General features: G+C 54.8%; 1 protein-coding gene across 1 annotated transcript in view; it reads left to right on the top strand.

Moving 5' to 3' along the window:
- SLIT3 (slit guidance ligand 3) overlaps positions 1 to 19,003 on the top strand; it is a 526,414-nt gene that overhangs the window by 410,075 nt on the left and 97,336 nt on the right. Inside the window, exons 7-8 of the mRNA XM_008147633.3 lie at positions 6,518 to 6,589; positions 12,648 to 12,811. Coding sequence (XP_008145855.2) covers positions 6,518 to 6,589; positions 12,648 to 12,811 — 236 coding nt within the window. The remainder of the gene's footprint in view (positions 1 to 6,517; positions 6,590 to 12,647; positions 12,812 to 19,003) is intronic.

The raw sequence follows: 19,003 nt of genomic DNA, 5'->3' as shown, positions 1-19,003 counted from the left end.
CACGGTAGCCAAGCCTTGACCATAGAAGGCTTCCAGAGACAATCGCCCCCCTCTCCCATGCGGCCTCCACGCTGCCCTTGCTCTCTGTGCCACCGCGCTCTGTTCCCCGGCGAGAGGAGGAGGAGCATGGCTGCTGCTTTGAGCAGCCTCAGCAGAGAGGTGAGCACCAGGGTCCCTGGTCCCTGCCACCTCCAAGTCAATGAAGGCCGAGTCCACCACTCACCTGTGTGACTCGCCTCCACCGTGGGAGACGTGGGAATCGGACAGCGACGTCTGTCCAACGACAGTCCTGTAAGAGGCGGTTTGTGTAATGGTCATCCGTGTCCCGCTTTGAATATTGGCTCCCCGCTCTCTAGCTGTGTGATCGGGTGGAGTGCACTGGTCTCTCTGGGGTCCAAAATGAAATGGCAGGGGCGTCTCGGGAGGGTTAGAGAATTAGATGGGAGGACGTGGGAAGGTGTTCGGCCCTGTGCCTTCAGCTCCGCACTCTCGGAAGCACTTAGGTCTGTGCTTAGAGGACTGGCCACTGGGCGCTCACAGGTGTGAGGACAAACCAGGACATCCTGTTGCCATAGCTGCCGATGACTCACCGGGAGTCTCCTTCCTGGGCAGCGTTAAGGAGGGAACCACCGTATTTGTCTAGACGTAAGGAGAAACCAGACTTGAGGTAGGGATGATGGGCCAGGGCGTCTGGATCCCCACCCGAGCAGAGGGGAGAAGAGGGGTTCCCAGAGCACCCCAGGGAGGTTGGCCCCCAGGGAGATGGCCAAGGCACTCACTGTGGATGCCTGGCTTTGCAATTAGGCGATGCATGCTCACAGATAACGCTGCTGCATTAGAGCAATTACATAGTGTTATGGACACACGGCACGCAGATTGCGCCCGGAGCCAGGGAGGCACAGTGATCAAGCGGAGGCCTAATGGGAGGAGACAGAGGGAAATGTCAGCCTATTAAGGGTGCCAGGGCGGCGTGGCTGCAGCTGGACGCAGGGCCTCCAGATCCGGGGCCGGTCTCTGGGGGGGCCAGGGGAGGGCCACACCTCACCGCTCAGCGGAGAACAGAGGGGAGCTGGGGCAGACGCCACACTGGGCTCTCCCAGGGCGACAGCCACCTCCCTGGAGGGCTGTGCACTGTTTCAGAGCTCGGGCCTCTTTCTAAGCAGAAAACACTGTCCTCCCACAGAGGCCTCAGTCCCAGAGGCAGCAGGGGGGCTGCCTGGACGCTGCCTCCACGCTCAGCTCCAGGCTCTGTTCTTCGCTCTTCCCTCCTTCAGTGGTTTCCGACTCAAGCTTACCTGGGACTCCTCTGAGGGTCTGTTAAAACACGGAAGGCGCCCACCCCCATGCCCCCCGAGCTTCTGATCCGGTGGGTCTGGGGGGCCCGGTTATGCGACAGGTCCCGGCACCACACTTTGGGACCCACGGCCCACGTTCACTCCGCACCAGCCCAAGGTGGGTGCGCCAGCCTGTCTTCAAACAGGGCCTGGGCGCAGGGAGCCCGTCTCCCCAGGCGCAGGGAGACGTGTGCGGCCAGAGTGCGACGGCCTGCTTTCGAATCCCAGTTCAGCCACTTGCCGCTTGGGCTTTCCTGCCAGTGGTTTTTGTTTTTAAGTTTTAAAAGCCTTTGGCCTAAGCCCTCTTCTTAACAAAGCAGCTGCGTCACTGGCCCGGCCCATTGCAGTGCGTCGCTGGCAGGGGCAGGAGGAGCTCTGCCCAGTGTGAGCGGCCAGAGGTCGAGGAACGCCGTCCGTATAGAGCCCCTTAGTGACTCTTTTAGGCTTCCAGGCCCTATGGTCTCTGTCGCAACCGCTCCGCCATGGGACATGAAAGCAGCCTTAGATGGTACGTAAGCAAGAGGGTAAAACTTTGTTTACGAAAACAGGCCGTGGACGATGAGATTTGGCCCCGGGGGCTGGAGCTGGCCAAGCCCTGGACAGGCCAGAATGTGCGCCACGCCCTCGCCATTTGCCACTCCTGGGGGCCTTGTCTGGCCGCAGGACCCCAGCCTTTCACTGAGGGGCACAGGGAAGCACACGCTTCTCCAGGCGTTGAGGTTTAATGTGTGCACCGGAGAAGCACAGGAAGTTCGCTCGTCCCCTCGGGCCCTGGAAAGAAAGCGGAGCGCCCTCTTTCTAGCGCTCAGAGCCAAGAGTGGGAACCTTTGGTAGCAGTAGAATTGTCCAGAAGGGTCACTTTACAGTGGAAAACGGTCCCTCTTCATGACGCACGTATGCTCCATGTCTGACAAGACAGGAGAGAAACAAGACAGTCTCGGGTCCACCTCAGTCTCAGTGTGAAGAGAGTTCATCATGGGGAAGGGCTCTACGGGAGTCGGTGGGCGGTAGGTGGATTGTCTGAAATCCTGTGGGGGAAGCACCTTATTTCGGGTTCGTACTGAAATGCCCATTCAGTAGCTTGTGATGGTGCACAAAGGGAAGCCAGTACAGTCCTGAAGTTTCATACAGTTCATTTGACCCTGAACTTGAAAAATGCTGAATTGAAAGCATTTACTTGGGGGGAGAGCCTATGACTTGGGTTCAAGCTTATCTTCTCAGAGTAGCTCCCCAGGAGCAGAGCAGGGAGGATGAAACCAGACGCTGGAACTGGCAAAACTCGGCCAGGACGTAGGAAAATAGGGTCACGATGATGAGGCCAGGACAGCTCAGCCCGAACCAGCCATCCAGTGGGGGCGAGTCACCATCAGACCCATTTCTTTTTCTGTCGGGTAATTTTTAAGGCAGTTGATAGAAGGGGAGGCAGTGGGAGGCGTGTGCAGTTATCTCCAGCTGTGGGTCCCTGGTGGGGAGACAGAGAACAGCCCTGCTGGAGAAACCAGCCCGCCCCGGAAGCCAGAGGCGTGGGCAGGTGGGGAGGAACTGGGGTGTAAAGAGACAGCAGCAGGGCCGAATCCTGCGGCAGCTCACGTGCTGCCCTGCGTAAGTCCCCTGCCTCTCGTGGCCTCAATCTGCTCATCTGTAAAGTGGGAGCCATAGTTCCGACTTCAGAGTGCTGCCGGCGACAAACGCGATGAAGGTGAGAAGTGCGTTGTAAACTGTAAAGGACTAAACACGCTACAGTAATAACGGCGAATAACATTGGCCATTGCCTCTGCGCCCGGCAGTGTGCTACCAGGCGTGCTTTCCATGCCGATCTTAAAGGCGTGGCGCTCGGCCGATAATGCTCCCCCAGAGATGTCCCTGTCTGCATCCCAGGGACTTCTGATGTAAGGGACTTGGCAGTTGGGATGGAGTCTCCTGAGGGGGAGGTGGGCCTGGATTACCCGGTTAGGCTCCAGCGGCATCCATCACAAGGGTCTTCCTTAGAGAGAAGCAGGAGGTCACAGAGAACAGTAGGAGATGTGGCAACACAAGTCAGAGGTTGAATGGCTCGGGGAAGGGGCCACGAGCCAAGGAATGTGGGTGGCCTCTACAGACTGCAAAAATTCTCTTCCTGATGCTCCCGGGGGGAAAAAAAAACGCAGTCCCATGGACGCATTTGAGACTTCTGGCCTCCAGACTATAAGGACTAAATTTGTGTTGTTTTGAGCCACTAAATTACCGGGAACCTGTTTCAGCAGCAGGAGACAACACATAGAGGCGTCATCCCTAGCGTCAGGCTTGTGTGGACTCAGGTCCTGGTACCACCGCTTGCTTCATCCAGGAAATGGAGATGATGACAACGCGCCTGCCTCAGGGGCTGGGGGAGGGGCTAAGTGCGATGGCGCAGGTAGAGCCGTAGCCCAGCGCCTGCCCGGCACGCAATACGCCCTCAGGCCATACGGACAGTTATTAGTATCCTACCCTTTAATCACCGCTAAGGCTGCCTGCAGCCAGTGCTGTTGTGATTATCTCCACGTCATAAAGGAGGAGACCTAATAGGGTTAAGGACACGGGGCTGCACCGGCTACAGGTGGCAGAGCCAGAGTCTAACCCAGGCCTGGGCGTTCGAGGCCATGCTCACCACTCGGCTCGCTGTGCTGAATTACGACGCCTCCTCAGATGCCAGCTGCTTAGGCAGGGGCACCAGAGCCAAATGGAGCACAGAGTTCCCTGCACAGGCCAAGCCTGGAAATCAAATAAATCTGTGTGTATTAGGGAAGCAGAAACTCCAGCTGCCCTGGAGATCAGCATCTAAGAGGTGACCGACCCTCCGCCACCCCGGGGCTGGCCGGCCCCATGCAGCAAATCATGGAAGTCTGAACACTGTGTTTAGTCATCTTGGTCCTGGAATAATTGCTATTATCGTAAATGTTTTATAGCCCTCATTACGGCTCGCATTTAAATATCAGTGTAGTAATACATTAATAAGTCATCGCTGCCGGACCACTGCCGGACGCAGTTAGTCGAAGCCCTGCGTCTAACTGCACGTCTGTTCAGCTAAATTAGGGCTGGCTGTGAACAAAGCGGCGCTGAGCGGCTGGGCCTGGCCAGAGGAAGCCGCTTCTCTGTCCCGGCGTCTTGCTTTTGCCTCTGAGAGCGCGGGGGATGCTCAGACTGTAGCTGGTAGTGGAGCTGGAACTCTGGGATGGATAGAAGGGGAAACGAAGGTGCCACTTAAGGCGTTTCTAACCGGATGGAGAGGGGTTGGAGGGCATAGTTCCCACCCCCAGGAAACTCCCTTCGGAGGCCGGAGCGCCAGTCAGATGGGAGTGGCAGGGTCTTCAGCCCTGTCTGATGAGATGCTCTGAAGGCTTCCTGAGTGGGTGGAGATGGGGTGGACTCGCACACTCGCTCACGGAAAAGATAAGCCACGAAAAACATGCAGCTCTGAGGGTTTGACTTCATAAAAGGCAGTGTCCGCACTGGCACGTTAATAGAGTTGCAGAGTGGGCCGAGCAGGTCCGTTCATTCCTCTTGACCACGTGATGCGCCTGAAATAATGCCAGACACACGATAGGTACATAATAAATATGGGAGGGAGGGGAGGAAAAGTATGAGGTTCTGTGCCTTTGTATAAACAGACTCCCCCCTGGCCTTATGGGCCAAACAAATGCCAAGCATGAAGGGGGCGGGGGTGGGGATTGAGGAACAGCCTGAAGCCAGGGGGATGGATCGCTGGGATCCTGCTGTGAGCTCAGTCACCGGGGACTGGGAAAGGGATCTGTGCAGGGCCTTTTGGGTGGGGCGGGTATGGGGACCGCTGTGTGCTGGACCAAGCGGTTTCTATTTCCGGGGAGCATGGGGGGAGGGGGGTGGAAGGAATGACCAGGCAGGACCAGATTCTCTCCTCTAAGGTCTGCTGAGGAAGACCTGTGGGTAAGAGATGCTGATCATCTGCCCAAGACCACGCCACTAGGGTATATAAGATGCAGTTAGAGCCATGTGTGGATCGGGGCATGGAGCGGAAGTAATGCACACGAGAGAGAATGCTAGAGGGCATTTTAAGAGGAAGATAATGTGCTCGCCAAGAGCCCAAGGCAAAAAGCACCTGGCGATCCTGCCACAGATCACTCTGCAGGCGGTGCCTTGGCCGTGCTGCCCCTGGGCCTCCAGGACAGGCTCCGGTAGAAGGGCGAGGCCGGCCGGCCGTGCCTTCAGCCCGATTTCATTCTTTGGCAGCCTTATTTCATGCTGACCCATCTATGGAGCCCACATCTCTCTCTTTCCTTTCACCTACGAAGAACCCGGTCAGTGCTAATGGCCTGCTGTCGGAGTTCCCAGCCACGGCCTGGACACGCACAGGAAGAGGAGACCTAGTCCCTGGCCTCTCAGGCTCACTGGTGATGGATAAGAGGCGCTTGAGGAGTCAGGATAACCTCGCCACGTGGCATTCTTTGAAGCAGTGGGTGCACGGGCGGCGCCAGGGGTCTGCAGCAAGATGGCACTGGGTTCAAATCCCCTCCTAGCAGCCAGGGGTCCCTGGGGAAGCCGTCCTACCTCTCCGTAGCTCAGCCTCCTCATCTCTCACACGAGGGGAATGCCTCCCCTGTAGGGCTGAGTGTTACTGAGCGACATAAATCTGTTTCCTTCTCTGTGAAACAGGGGTGGGGAACCTTTTTTCTGCCAAGGGCCATTTGTATATTTATAGCATCATTCCCTTAACATAAGTCACTTCGTATAAATGTATGTTGCTATGGGAAAAGCTCCTAGGTTTATTGAATTTCGAGTCCCGCCTGCAGTTGCCTTAGCAGGGCCAAACCAAATGATTTCTTGGGCCTTGTTTGGCCCGAGGGCTGGATGTTCCCCCACCCCTGCTCTAAGATGAGGATGGAGAGACTAGCTGGCGTTGAAGGTGTGGGAATGAGAGCTATTGTTATGGGGCACTCAGCACCTAGTAGGGTTTCAGGAAGCAATACTATTGCTCCAGGTGGGCCAGGGAGTACTGAGTGGGCAGCAGAGGGGAGGAGGGGTCTCGGATTCCCTAACCATCGGGAGAGCCGTCCGTCTGTCTCCGGCTGCCCCACCCACTGCCCTGTGGCTAGGGACCCTTGGTCCCTCTTGCAGTCACATCCTTCCCTCCCCGCAGTGCCCCTCAGGCCGCCCCTGCTGACCATGTCCCTTTTCCTCCATCTCCGCAGCACCCTCAACAACAACAACATCAGCCGCATCCTGGTCACCAGCTTCAACCACATGCCGAAGATCCGAACCCTGTGAGTAAAGCTCCCTGCTCTCCTCCCCCTCTGTCCCCACCTGCCCTCCCCACCTCCGCTCCCCATCACGCACAGCCCACCACGCGGCAGGGTAAGACCTACTGTGAGACCTCCCGTGCTAGGACCCGCCAGCGGGTTTTCCTGTCCAGTTGCTGCCTCCTCTGCCATTGACTGAGGGGGTGTTGGTGAGCGAGGGCACAGGGCGGGGGATCAGCGTGCCATCCATGGTCTGACCCACCCTTCCGCAGCAGGCAGACCCGTGCTCTTCATCCTGGGACCTTCCTGGGCTGTGGGAATCTCCTGTGTGTTTTCCATCTTGATGGGAAAGTCGGTTGGTGTTCCCTTGTCACAACATAGAGAACTGGGACCCAGGGACTCACCATCTCCTTAGCCACTGCCGTGCCCCTGGCGGTTCTGCCCATTGCCAGTGATCGTAATAGTTTTCCCTCTGGGGCCCGTGGAGGAGAGGGAGCCTTGGCTGCTCCTGGTCCCCTCCTCCCAGCCCCCACCCACCACACTGCCCTGCCCCCTGTCCCTGGAGGGTCTCCTGACACTGGGACGCAGTAACTTGGTTCTTTATCCTTCCAAGGTGTGTACTCAGGAGGCAAATCTTCCCTTAGCGCCCCATTCAGAGAGCAGTTTTAGTGTCCCTATTACGGTGGTGGGGGGGTGTCCCCCTCTACTCATCCAGAACCCCTTTTGTATATTTCTTTGCGCTTGAGCTCCACTGGCCTTTCAAAGAGGTTCATACTCATGCTTTTCTTGCTGGTGGGTCTCGGTGGTCTGTGCATCACAGCTGTAGGGGAGAGCCAGCCCCCACAAGCTCTCGGCCAAATACATTTAGGGCCAAGGCACAGGGCCAGGCTTCCTGAAGCCGGGGGGTGGCTAACGTCAGAATAACCGTGGACATGGGGCTGCAGGCACATACAGCCCGGGCTCGCCCTTCCACAGGAGCCTGCCATGGGCCCGGGGGCAGCACGGCGGAGGCACCGCCTGCAGAAAGCGTTCTGTGGCAGGATCGCCTTTCCCATGCGTTAAGCAGGTGCTTTTTGCCTCGGGCTGTATGTATCTTCCTCTTAAAACGCCCTCTAGCATCTTCTAGCGTGTGCATTACTTCTGCCCCATGACCTGATCCACACGTGGTTAGCCCCGGGGTGTCTCTCGCCTCCTCTGTAAATGTAAAGTGCCTGGCATGGAGTGGACAATAACGGATATTAATGGTTTATTATTATTATCATCATGGTCATCAGTATCATCACTATTGAGCCAGAAATCTGGACTGCAAGTACTAAGCAACTAGCTTACCTGTGGCCCCTAAGCAACATGGAATCCACAGAGGTTTGAAAATCCTTAGAGCAGTGGTTCCCCAAGTGGGGTCCCTAGACCAGCGGTCGCCAACCGGTAGTCTGCGGACCACTGGTGGTCCATGAGGTCCGAAAGGATGGTGACCGCTGCCCTAGACAACTTACTAGGGCCAACATCTCCTGGAAATGGTTAAAAAAGCAAACTCCAGGCCCCAGCCCAGCCCCACGGAATCAGACTCCCTGGGGCAGGCCCCGCCATCTGTTCTCCACAAGCCTTCCAGGAGCTCTCGATGCTCATAAGCGTTGAGGAGCCCCTGCCTCGGTGAGGAAGTGACCTTATCTCAGGTGGGAATGAAGTGGAGGCCAATGGAGCAGTGTGTAAGGAAACAATACGGAGTGTCCTAGGGCACCGACCGGAAGTCATGCAGACCTGAGTGCAAGTCCAAGGGGCGGCGCCATCTCTCTGCGCTTCGAGGACAGCGAGTGAAATGCTTGCCTCCGAGTTGCTGGGAGAATGCAGTGCACGAAGGTGTGTCTGGTCATGGTGTGCACTCAACCAGGACTAGCTGTTATGAAGAAGAAGAAGAATCTGGGCCCAGATTCCATCATTGTTCCCAGGTCCTTCCTTTGAGCCCTCGTATGATAACATAATTCAGCCAAGAAAATCCATCCCTTTCCCCCGCTTTTAAAATAGGACGGTGCACTGACGGGGTTTGAAGGAGAAACAATTGGGTCTTCAAAGACCTTTTCAAAGTCCCCATCAAATCACCAACGGGCTGGAGAAGAGTGTGGCCGGGGCTGTGGGTCTCAGGGAGCTGGGCCTGTGTCCCCAGGCGAGTGGGTTGACCAGGAGAAATACGGCTTCTCCCTGCAGAAATCAGCAGCCAGCTCCTGGGGCTGCTCCCCTGTGACTTCTGCTTCCCCTCTTGTTACCTTCAGTTTAGGAGCAGCAGTAGCAGAGGTTGGGCTGGGTCCATAGGACCCGGGGCAGGGGGGTGGGGAGGGCGGGGGACAGGGAGGGGCAGGTCTGGATCTCGGGTGCTTTGTTTGGGGGTATGGGGTCGGGGAAGAGTTTATTCTCCTTGTTTCTGTTGTCATCCTTCCCTGTGGTCCTGAGCACTCCTCTGATGGGTTCAAATCAATCAATCAGTCTCGTCTGCTCCCTTTGCTCCCTGCCTGTGCCATTCTCTCTTTAGTTTAATTTCAGAGATGGCTCTGTGCAGAGCTCCCTGGAGACTTGAGCTGACTAATCCCCTTCCCTGTGATTAAGGGGGTGGGCGCGGGGCTGGTGCTGGAGAAGGGGGCAGGGGAGAGAGGAAGGAAGTCATAAATGGGATTTCTAAAGGAAAGCTTTTATATTGAATTCAGAAAGCCACATTTTATAGAAAATGAACACTGACTCTCTCTAAAAGGATTTGCTGGAAATTTAATTTAGCGTCTGTGGCTAAAAGGCACCTATTACAAATTGGCATTTGTATTCATTCACCTTATCTTCTGTGGAGGTGGTTTTGCCAACCTGGAGTATGGTGTTTCTGTCAGCAAAGCCCGCTCGACGCCATGCAGGAAGCACCCAGCCACCTCGACGCCTGAGGCAGGGCCACAGGCTGGGAGAAGGCGTCTGAGGCTCATCTCCTCCCAATAATAATAAGTTCCAACATCACGGTGTGCCAGGCCCAGTGCTGAGCACTCACCAGGAATCATTTCAATCCTCACAACAACCGCGGGAAGCGGGCATCGTTAATACCCCCATTTTACAGAGGGTAACACTGAGGCCCAGAGTTAAATCGCCCCCCAAAGTCACAGTCAGAAAGCACAGAGCCAGTGTTATATCCGGGCAGTATGACCTCAGAGCCCAAGCGCATCCTGTTCAGCAGAAACAGAAGTAGAGGAATAGGTTTCAGGGGGGCTAAGGCAGGTGACCGAATCTTCCGTGTCGCCCCCGTGTCATAGCCGACCCGACCCACCAAAAGTATTGAAAGTCACTAAAATCATTTCCTTCTCACTCCAGAGGATGAGAAATACTCCCGGCAATGTAGGCTCACACTGGGAGTGATACTACTCAATCTGGTCTCCCAAACATAATATGAAGGGTGGCATGAAAGAGTCTGCCCAGCTGTACTCTCCCAGCATTCCTGGTGGGTAAGAGTGCAGCAGGGGGAAACTGAGTCCACCTACCGCCCCAGGCTTTTGACAAGAGCCTTCACGTGGCTTCCAAGTCATTTTTGGTCACCTCTTCTCCAAGGTGCCCCTTGGGAGAGGAGAGATTCCTACAAAGACGGACAAAGCAACAGGGAGCAAGGTTCAGGGGAGAGGTGGCTGGGTTGGCCATCGGGAATTCAGGCAGCACCCACCTAATCGAATCTTCCAAAAGGGGGACCTCTGACATTTTGATTATCTCGGAAAGTAATCTGTTCAGCAAGGATCTGACTTACCTAAACCTCATTTCTGTTCTTGCATTGATCTCTTACCCTGATTGGAACTGACGGGAATTTGTTCTCACTGATCCGGCTCGTGGGCCCACGCTGGTTGGTTCAGCGTGAACCCGTGTCCTCCGCTTCCACTCCACGGCCTTTCCTAAGGAAAGCCCAACTCTCACGAACAGGCTCTCTCCTGGCACACAGGACTGGCCCTCAGCCTGTGTGCCCCCAGCCTGCCTCCCAGCGGACCACCCCTCTATCATCCCAGGCAGCCTAGACACCCTGGGGCGGCGTGGGGGGGGGGGGAGGCGTCCATGGAGTCCCCTCTCTCTCCGGCAGCTCGCTAAAGGGTCAGGAGACAGACCACTGTCACTCATGCTGCCCTTCTCCACGAAGTCCCTCTCCTCATGGTCTTTAGGAAACAGGGACCCGGCAGCCTCACGCCAGGCCCTCTCTGTCCTGGCACAATGCGGTCATCTTTGTTGAATAGACAGAGGTCTTGCGTCCCCTCTTGAATCTAAGGTCCTTCCCCCAACTTAGGACTTTGCTCCCCAACCCCTCCCACCTGTCGCATCTCTTTCTGGAGCGCCTTCAGCAGCATGGGGGGGGGGGGGGGGTGTCTGAGCTTTAAGCTCAAAAGGAAAAATTGCTTGGGGCCCATGATAGGCCTGTGTCTTAGACCTAGGAGCCTATTAAAATGTGTTTGACCTTAATTGTTGGCTCTGGAGTCCAAAAAGAAAATTGCAACATCAAAAATTAATCATTTTAAAATAAAAATCTTTTAAAATTGTTTTCAGCAGAAAAAAAATGACATTCTATGTGGGAATTGCATTCATTTAGTCCGTCTGATATGAGGGGATGTGGGCCCCCTGAGACTGCAAGGCCCCCACTGGGCCTGGCTGGCCAGAGTTCACTTCCGTGGGGGGCACAAATGAGCCGCCGTTGGCCAACAGTTAGCAATGTTGACCTTGTGCTAAGTGGAGGGTGGTCAAGAGCCCTTCAGCTCTCTCCACTCCATGCGTGGAGGTGGCCTGGCCACTGCTCCTGCCGGCACTCAGTATCGCTGGCTGGACACCGAGTGGAAGTCCCCGGACACTGCCAGCTGATTAGCATGCCCAGGGCTGGGTGTTTGAAAGCCAGAAAGCCACGTGTATGATAAGCTGATGTGACTTAAACTCCTACCACCACTCCTAATGACCTGGGCTGTAGGAACAAGCAGGCTGGAAAGCCCTGAGAGAGAAACCTTGGGGAAGGATGTTTAGAAGCCCCTGCACATCCTAAGTTTGCCCCCAGTTAGTGGAAAGGAAATCCAGGCCATTTAACCAGACGGGATTCCCCTGGAAGTGGGACCTGCAGGCGGCTCTTTGGTACCGTATTTTCCGGCGTATAAGATGACTGAGCGTATAAGATTTTCCTGGGTTAAAAAGTCGTCTTATACACTGGAAAATACGGTAAATATCTATGCAGCTTTGAGCACAAGTCACTTCACCTCTAAGATGGAAATACCGTATTTTCTGGCATTTAAGACGACTTTTTAACCCAGGAAAATCTTATACACCAGAAAATACGGTATCTTATTTGCTCAAGGAGAAATTGATCTGGAATAATAGCTACTAAGGGGAGAAGCCAGAGTCCTGGGACTGGTTAAGGGGTCTTCTCAGAGGTCCCAGAGCCAGTTAGAGTAGCAGGTGTGCCAGGGGGGCTTGGGCTGGGAGGGAGACACAGGGCACCGTGGAGAGGCTGTGGGGACTGCAGGCCTCTGGTGGGGACAGCCCCATATTGGGATAGGAGGGTGGAGAGGACACACTTTCTCCAGGCCCTGCTCAGCCTAATGGGGCACCGGGCGGTGTTGGTTTGGGGCTCACTGGGGTTACATGAGAGGGTCATTTAAGGGACGCTTGGAGAGAGAAAGAAAATCTGAAAGCACCTCAGATCTCAGCCCAGTGCCTCCATAGACTGTGGCATAGATGAGAAGCTATTTCAGGCCGTCAATAACGGGAGTGTGCAGGAGACAGCTGATCGACGTTTCTCTCTCATCGATGTTTCTAACTCTCTATCTCTCTCCCTTCCTCTTTGTAAAAAATCAATAAAATATTTTTTTAAAAGAAAAAGAAATGGTGAATTGCTCAGAACCCAGGAGGCATCCATGGGGCGGGGCCTGCATGTGGCGATGACTGTAGTTTGTGATTCAGCAACACTAGGGTTGAGGCTCCTGTGATGATTCAGTTGCGCAAAGGGGCATGCTCCCGGGGCTGCTGAGGGTATCACGCTGGAGAAAGGTTTGCCCCCTCCATTCAGCCTGTGACAGTGTCTCCCCTCTGTCCCTTCCTCTCCCAGGCGCCTCCACTCCAACCACCTGCACTGCGACTGCCACCTGGCCTGGCTCTCGGACTGGCTGCGACAGCGGCGGACGGTTGGCCAGTTCACACTCTGCATGGCGCCCGTGCACCTGAGAGGCTTCAATGTAGCAGACGTGCAGAAGAAGGAGTACGTGTGCCCAGGTGAGGCCGCCCACCCATAGGCTCTCCCTGACCCTGGCCTTGGACACCCGCCCAGCCCAGAGCTTGGTGTGGAACCCCCAAGGTTTCCCCAGCACTCTGTAGTCACTTAAAGATCCCTGGGGTGCCTCGAGGGGTTCCAAGAAAGAAGGTTTTTGTCATTTGTTGAAGGAAAAGGCTCAAAGAGCTCATGCGTCACTTTCCGTTAAGCCGGATCGTCCGTCTGTGCTAAGAAACCTCACACTTGTTAGGCGCGTCAGCATTCGCTAAACAGGTTCCCGGCATCCGGTCGCTCATCGGAATTGGGAGACAGCACCACGGAGGCTCTGGCATCAGCCTGTGTGGCTGGGAATCCTAGCTCTGCCCCTTACTAGGGTGTGACTTTGGCAGGTTACCTAGCGTGTCTGCAAAGTGGAAATAATCATAGTACATAACTCAAGGGATGCCTGGGAGGATTGAATGCATATAAAGCCCTGAGCATCTTACACGGTGCTAGGTAAGAGCTAATAAGCGGAGCTTAATCATGATGGTGCAGTGGGCCCACAGAATGTGCTGAGCAAACATAAGCAGTTGACCTGTGGGCATTTGAAGTGTAACAGGAGCAGATTGCCGTGTAGCCCAGAAAACAGACTGTGCACAGATAACTGAGGCAGCGCTGATCTCCCGGGATGGGAGGCGCCTGAGAGATGCACGAGGATGGAGTAGCTTTCCAGCCTAGTCCTAAATTTGCTTGCTTGTTCAATTTTTACTTTTCATTGGCATCCTCTAGTTCTACCAACTCTCCCTTTTCTAGTGGCCAAAAAAAAAAAAATAGTAGAGCTAATCCCTTTATTTTCTCTAGAAAAAAAAATATAAAAAAGAGGACTCTCCCAGAGGCGTTCCTAAAACCCAGGAGCCCAGTCTCGGAGCTGGGGCCCAGCAGCCTCCTGAGGCTGGTCTTGGGGAGTCCACGCGCAGGAAGCAGGGCGGGGACGTGGCACTGTGGGGCTGCACTCTCGCCCGCCTGGACTGCCGCCGTGTGCAGTGTGGAAAGGGTTGGGCCACATGTGCTGAGGGCCGGTGTGACCAGGGTGCAGATTGGCACTTGTGCCCGTAGGCATGATTGCAATCTAGTAAGAATTTTCCATGAATTCAGCCGCATCGCGCTCTCTGCTGCTTGTTCCTGTCATGTCACTACTTCATCAAGTTCATTATCCAAAAACATTTGAACATATCTCAGAGCAGCACCTCAATAATTTCCTATAGACGCCCACTCAGAAATCACTTCCCATCAAACACACTTAATACAACCGTTTATCACACGAGCACCAAACTCAAATATAGTGACTGTAATTACAGTAATTATTAGGCAGAGGAGACAATATCAGCGTAAGTGCCAGTGAAAGAAATAATTACAGAGTGCAGGAGTCATCCAAGAGCTAATGAGGAAAACTAATTAGAGAGAATGTTAAAACACACCAGGATAGGTGGCGCCAAGTTTAACGCTGCGCAGATCGCGAACGCGCTTCATCACGGAGGCACCTCCCCGTCCAAGGAGTGGCGAGGCGTTGCTGACCCGGCAGCAGCCAGGATCCAGAGCCCAGGGGGGCAGGCTGACCCTTGTGGGTCCTGGACCTGTCAGCACCCCGAACCCCCTAATGTGAAACGGCTCAATCGCCCAGGCAGGGTAATGGGTACGTAGGAGCATCCTTGTCACCTCCCCTGTTTATAGCAATGAGGCCCATGTGATGGTCCCTGCAGCTTCTTAGTGCAAAGCTAGGCATCTTTTGAGGACATGAGAATTTAGTCCACAGATTCCAGACATGAACATGCTATTGATCTCCACCCTCTCACCATGGTATGAGTTTAGGGGAGCACCATACTGAGGGATTCTTTAGGTGCTTTCCAGGCTCTTGGGGGTGGAAGAGAGAATGCTGTGCAGGTTCTTTCTGGAAAGGTCAAAAGCAGACTTAATGGTCTGGGGGAGCTGGTGTATTGAACATCCATGATGAATGAACCAGCACCATTATTAGTGGGGTGCTGGACGATCCCCGTCTCCAAAACGTGCTACCTCTTCAAGGTCGTTTGGGAGGCTGTGATAAGGGGGTTTCAGAGGAAGCAGCATGGAGCAAGACGGGCTGTGCACAGGAAGGTCACAGAGAGGGCTGTTTTCATGTACTGACCACCCCACACACACACTGCTGGGAGTGCAGGCCCCACTCCGTGGCAGAGCCCAGCAGGCCACCCGGATGAGGCAGTTTTGTGCAAACCCAATTATGGTTGTTTTAGCTCCTCATTCACGGTCTTCCCCCAATAACTTGTGGGAGGAAGACTTCAACCAATAAATGGGGGCAAGGCCATCTCTTCAAAAGTTGAGGTTATCTGCTCAGGAGAATAGAAGGACTTGGGCACCAATCAGCCATCCCTGCATGTTGCTCCATCACCTGCACCCATCAGGGCAGCACAGAAAACCTCCCCAGGCCCTTCGATGGTATCGAAAAATCCATCAAACACAGGACCACAGGGACAGGAGAGCGCTTTCCTCTCGGCCTGTGAGGGCCTCCTGCTGAGTCCCTGATGTTTCCCTTAGAATTAAGTGCACTGCCTGGGCCCAGCTCCTCTCCATACGGCCCTGGCGGCGGGCTCCTTCTCACTCCAGCTAACCCAGAAATCCTCTAGCAGTGCACTTCGACAAAACCCATCTCCTCTGTCGACTGTCCCCTCCCAATCCAAGGCATTTACTTTTTCCTCTGGGGAATCAACTGGGAACTTTTCACAGGGGTGAGGGACTCTATCTTATTTTATTTTCTATTCGTGTTTTTTCTGTGCTCTACAACTGGACTGCTTGGTTTCCTTCAGCTAATGCTGCAACGATTTCTCCGTTAGCTTTTCTTGCTCAAGCGGAAGGTTAGGGCGCAGGACGAGGAGAGTCCCCGGTCCCTGCTCCGGCCTGGCCAGACTGGGGCTGGGTCTGAGTTCACATAACAGCCCAGAGAAAAGGCTCTGCTCTAGCCATTACTCGGCTCATGTGATGTGAGTTGCAAGATGTTGTTTTGTTGTTTCCATCCTTACCTAAGGGGCTTTTTGGTGGTTTACACCCTAAGCTTTATCTTCCTTGTGTCAATTTCCTGGTACCTTGACCTGAGAAAGTGTTTACCGGTCCCTCTTTGTAAATCAAGGGGCTTAGTTAAACATCTGACCTCCTGAGTCCATGCCTTTCCTCTGAACAGCTTCACACTCATCCGGTTGTGCCATTTCCCACTCATCTGCCCTCGGCCTTTGGATGTGAGATGTCTTTTCAGGAAGATTAATCTTGACTTCTAGTAATGAGGGGCCTCTCAACAAACATATTCTTATTTATTATTAAAAATGAAATGAGTGTATCTCCCTGGAAACAAGAAACTCTTCCCCCCCCCCCCCCTTTTTTTTTTTTAATTTGGGACCAGTTACTAAGTATAAAGATAATTAAGGTAAGCCTGACTGGCCGCCTATCTCCTTAGGAGGTTTTAATTAAAACCCCATAATTGGACATTGGGAGGATGAGATTATTAGGTTTATAGCCATTCCCAAAATTATCATGCCTCTGGTATTTAAATCGCGTTCATTTATATTCTCATCATAATTGCTCGAGTCCCATTGTCATCACAGCCTGTTGTTGGCTTTTGAAAGGCCAGAGGCCAACAGGGATGCTTAATTTGAATGCTGGAGTTAATTTGTTTCCACATGCTCACAAGGCCGTTGGACGCTTCAGCTCTGTGCGCTCCTCTGGGTGACATTCTCTTTAAAGACGGAAAGAAATAAACACGGCCCCAGCACAGGCGTGCCCAGCCACCGCCTTGTGGCTCACACGGCCGTGTGTCAGCCGAGCCGCCTCCTCCCACTCCCGGGGCTCCGAGGCTGTGAGGGCCTTCAATCCCAGGGCAGTAAAGAGAGGCGCTGGCGGTCTTTTGGCAGAGGTGATGGTAAGAACACATCCTGGGCAGTTTGCTTAACCTCCCTATTCTTTTGTTTCCTCATCAGTCTAATGGAATAATAATGCAGAGCCTCCGTCATGGCTTTTATGAAGATCAAGTGGGATCTTCTATACACAGCCCTTAATGCAGTATCTGGCACGTAGGACACATCCTGCAGCCACGAGCTGCTTTTAGGAGAATGGTGGTAATTTTTAGCTTGGGCACCACCGTGTCCTTGGGCAGGAACTCTCTCTCAGGGCTCCGGTCCCTCACCATCCCCATAGCCCTTCCTAGAGTGAAGTTCATTGGCCTTTGCCCCACCATCTGGGCAGAGAAGGTAGGGCCTTCGCTTTCAGCATGATGATCATCTGCATCTGCCAATGAGGAGAACACTGATGAGGGTGAGGCTGGGCCGGAGCGTCTCCCTGGTCATCCTCCTGCCTTTCCTGCCTCTCGGGACTAGAGGGGGTGCGGTCAGCAGAGACAGGATCCTCAGTGCCCTGTCCAGGCTGGCAGTCATGGCGCTCTCCCTGTGAGAGCTCTGGCTGGGAGCACACTCCCGCCCTCGATCACCAAGTGCCTTCCCTTTCCTCCCGGTTTGGCATGGAGGTAGCTTTGGCTCCAGATGAAAATTCCAGAACTGAAGTGGCGAAGGGGGAAAGGTGGGCCAGGCCCTAGCAGGGAGACAGGTGCTGGCCCACATCCCCGTCCATTTCCCTGGTCTGGAGGACATGGCCCCCCAGGCTCCACGCAGCAGCCTTTAGTGCCACGGGAGAGCTGCAGGGCAGAGCTCAAGCACACAGTTAAGGAGGTGGGCATGCAAAGCAAGGCCGCCTGCACTCCTGAGTTCATAACCAGCGCCTTGGAATGTGTGCTGGTCCATCGCTGGGCTCTGATTTAGGGAGAGGAGGAGGTGGTGTCCGTCGATAGGCTTGCCCCATGATTCCTTGGCAGGCACATACCCAGACGGTCCCTCCCATGAAAGATATGTGGAGGCTCTTTCTATCCCGATGTAAAAACTACATCCCCACTTCTCTCTGCTTCTCAGCTTGTAGTCATAGAATTCGCTGGATAGAAAGGGAGGGGGTTCCGCACTTTGCCCCCTTGGAATTCACTGCCCCCTCCCCTCCCCCACCACCCTCAGCATGCATGGCAGGAAAGGCTGGGAGCGATGGACCTGCTGGCGGCGTGTGGTGCAGGGCCTAGGACGCCCTGACCGTGTGGGTGAGCCAGGCGCCCAGTGAGCTGGGGGGGGGGGCGGGGAGGGGCGGGCTGGTGGCCTTGGCCAACACTGAGAGCTCTGGTAGAAAGCCTTTGACCTCAGGCACGGGAGTCCCATCTACCAGAGCCCCTCCAGCTCCCCACTCTGTGGCTGACCCTGTTGACCAGAGCCCAGGGCACTCGGCACTCAGGGGGCCTCCCCCAGGCCCTTCCAGGAGGACCTCTCACCCCGACGTCCACAGGGCTTCTGGGCCAACTGCATCCACGGATTCATCCTCTCGCTCCCCAAGGCCTGGTGACTGAGACGGTGCTTCCTGCCGAGCCCTGTTTTAGGCACAGGAAGGAGACAGACACGGTCACTGCCCTGGTGGAACTGACATCTAGACTCAGTCTGTCCAGAGGCAGAGCTAAGGGGAGGGCCTGAGGTGTTCTGTCTGTTTCTACAGGAGAGCAATGACCTCCCTGTGTGTGGATGCCCGGCTGGGGCGCTGCCAGCCAATGCTCTCAGGGGCTATAATTACCTCTCTGAGTAATTAAAGGTGTTGTTAGTGACCTTGTTAAGGATCGTTTTCAAAGGCTTTTTTAAAAGCCTTGACAACACCCCTTGAAATGCCGCTCACGCTGCCTGCAGGACAAAGCCACCCTGCGTAGGACCGGCTCCTTCCCAGGGGACGACGGCTGCAGCCTGGTCCGCTTTAAACAGAACCGACTTCAGCATCCGAGTCCGAGCAGCTTTGAACAACTCCGTTTCAGAACTTCCAGTTACCCAGATGAGCCCTTGAGTATAATGCCTCCCCCGCTTCCTTCTGAAACACCCCAACCACGTGATATTGACAGATAAAAGAGGGACAGCCATCTGATTCCCTCCCCTCGGTGGGTGGGCAGGAGCTCAGACTGGCCTCTGAGGAGCCCTGGCATTTCCCCAACAGGAAGGCCCGGGTGTGGCCGTGGTCCCTGGCTCTGTCAGGTGCGCTTGCCCCTTGGTGTTCAGGGTCAGGCCTGGCAGTTCTCTCTGGGGAGCCCCACCTGCACTGTTAAAGCC

The sequence above is a fragment of the Eptesicus fuscus genome, chromosome 6 (assembly GCF_027574615.1).
Source record: "Eptesicus fuscus isolate TK198812 chromosome 6, DD_ASM_mEF_20220401, whole genome shotgun sequence".
In the NCBI taxonomy this organism is placed as follows: Eukaryota; Metazoa; Chordata; class Mammalia; order Chiroptera; family Vespertilionidae; genus Eptesicus; species Eptesicus fuscus.
Note: the sequence above shows the minus strand (reverse complement) of the source record. Positions and strands in the feature narration are given on the sequence as shown.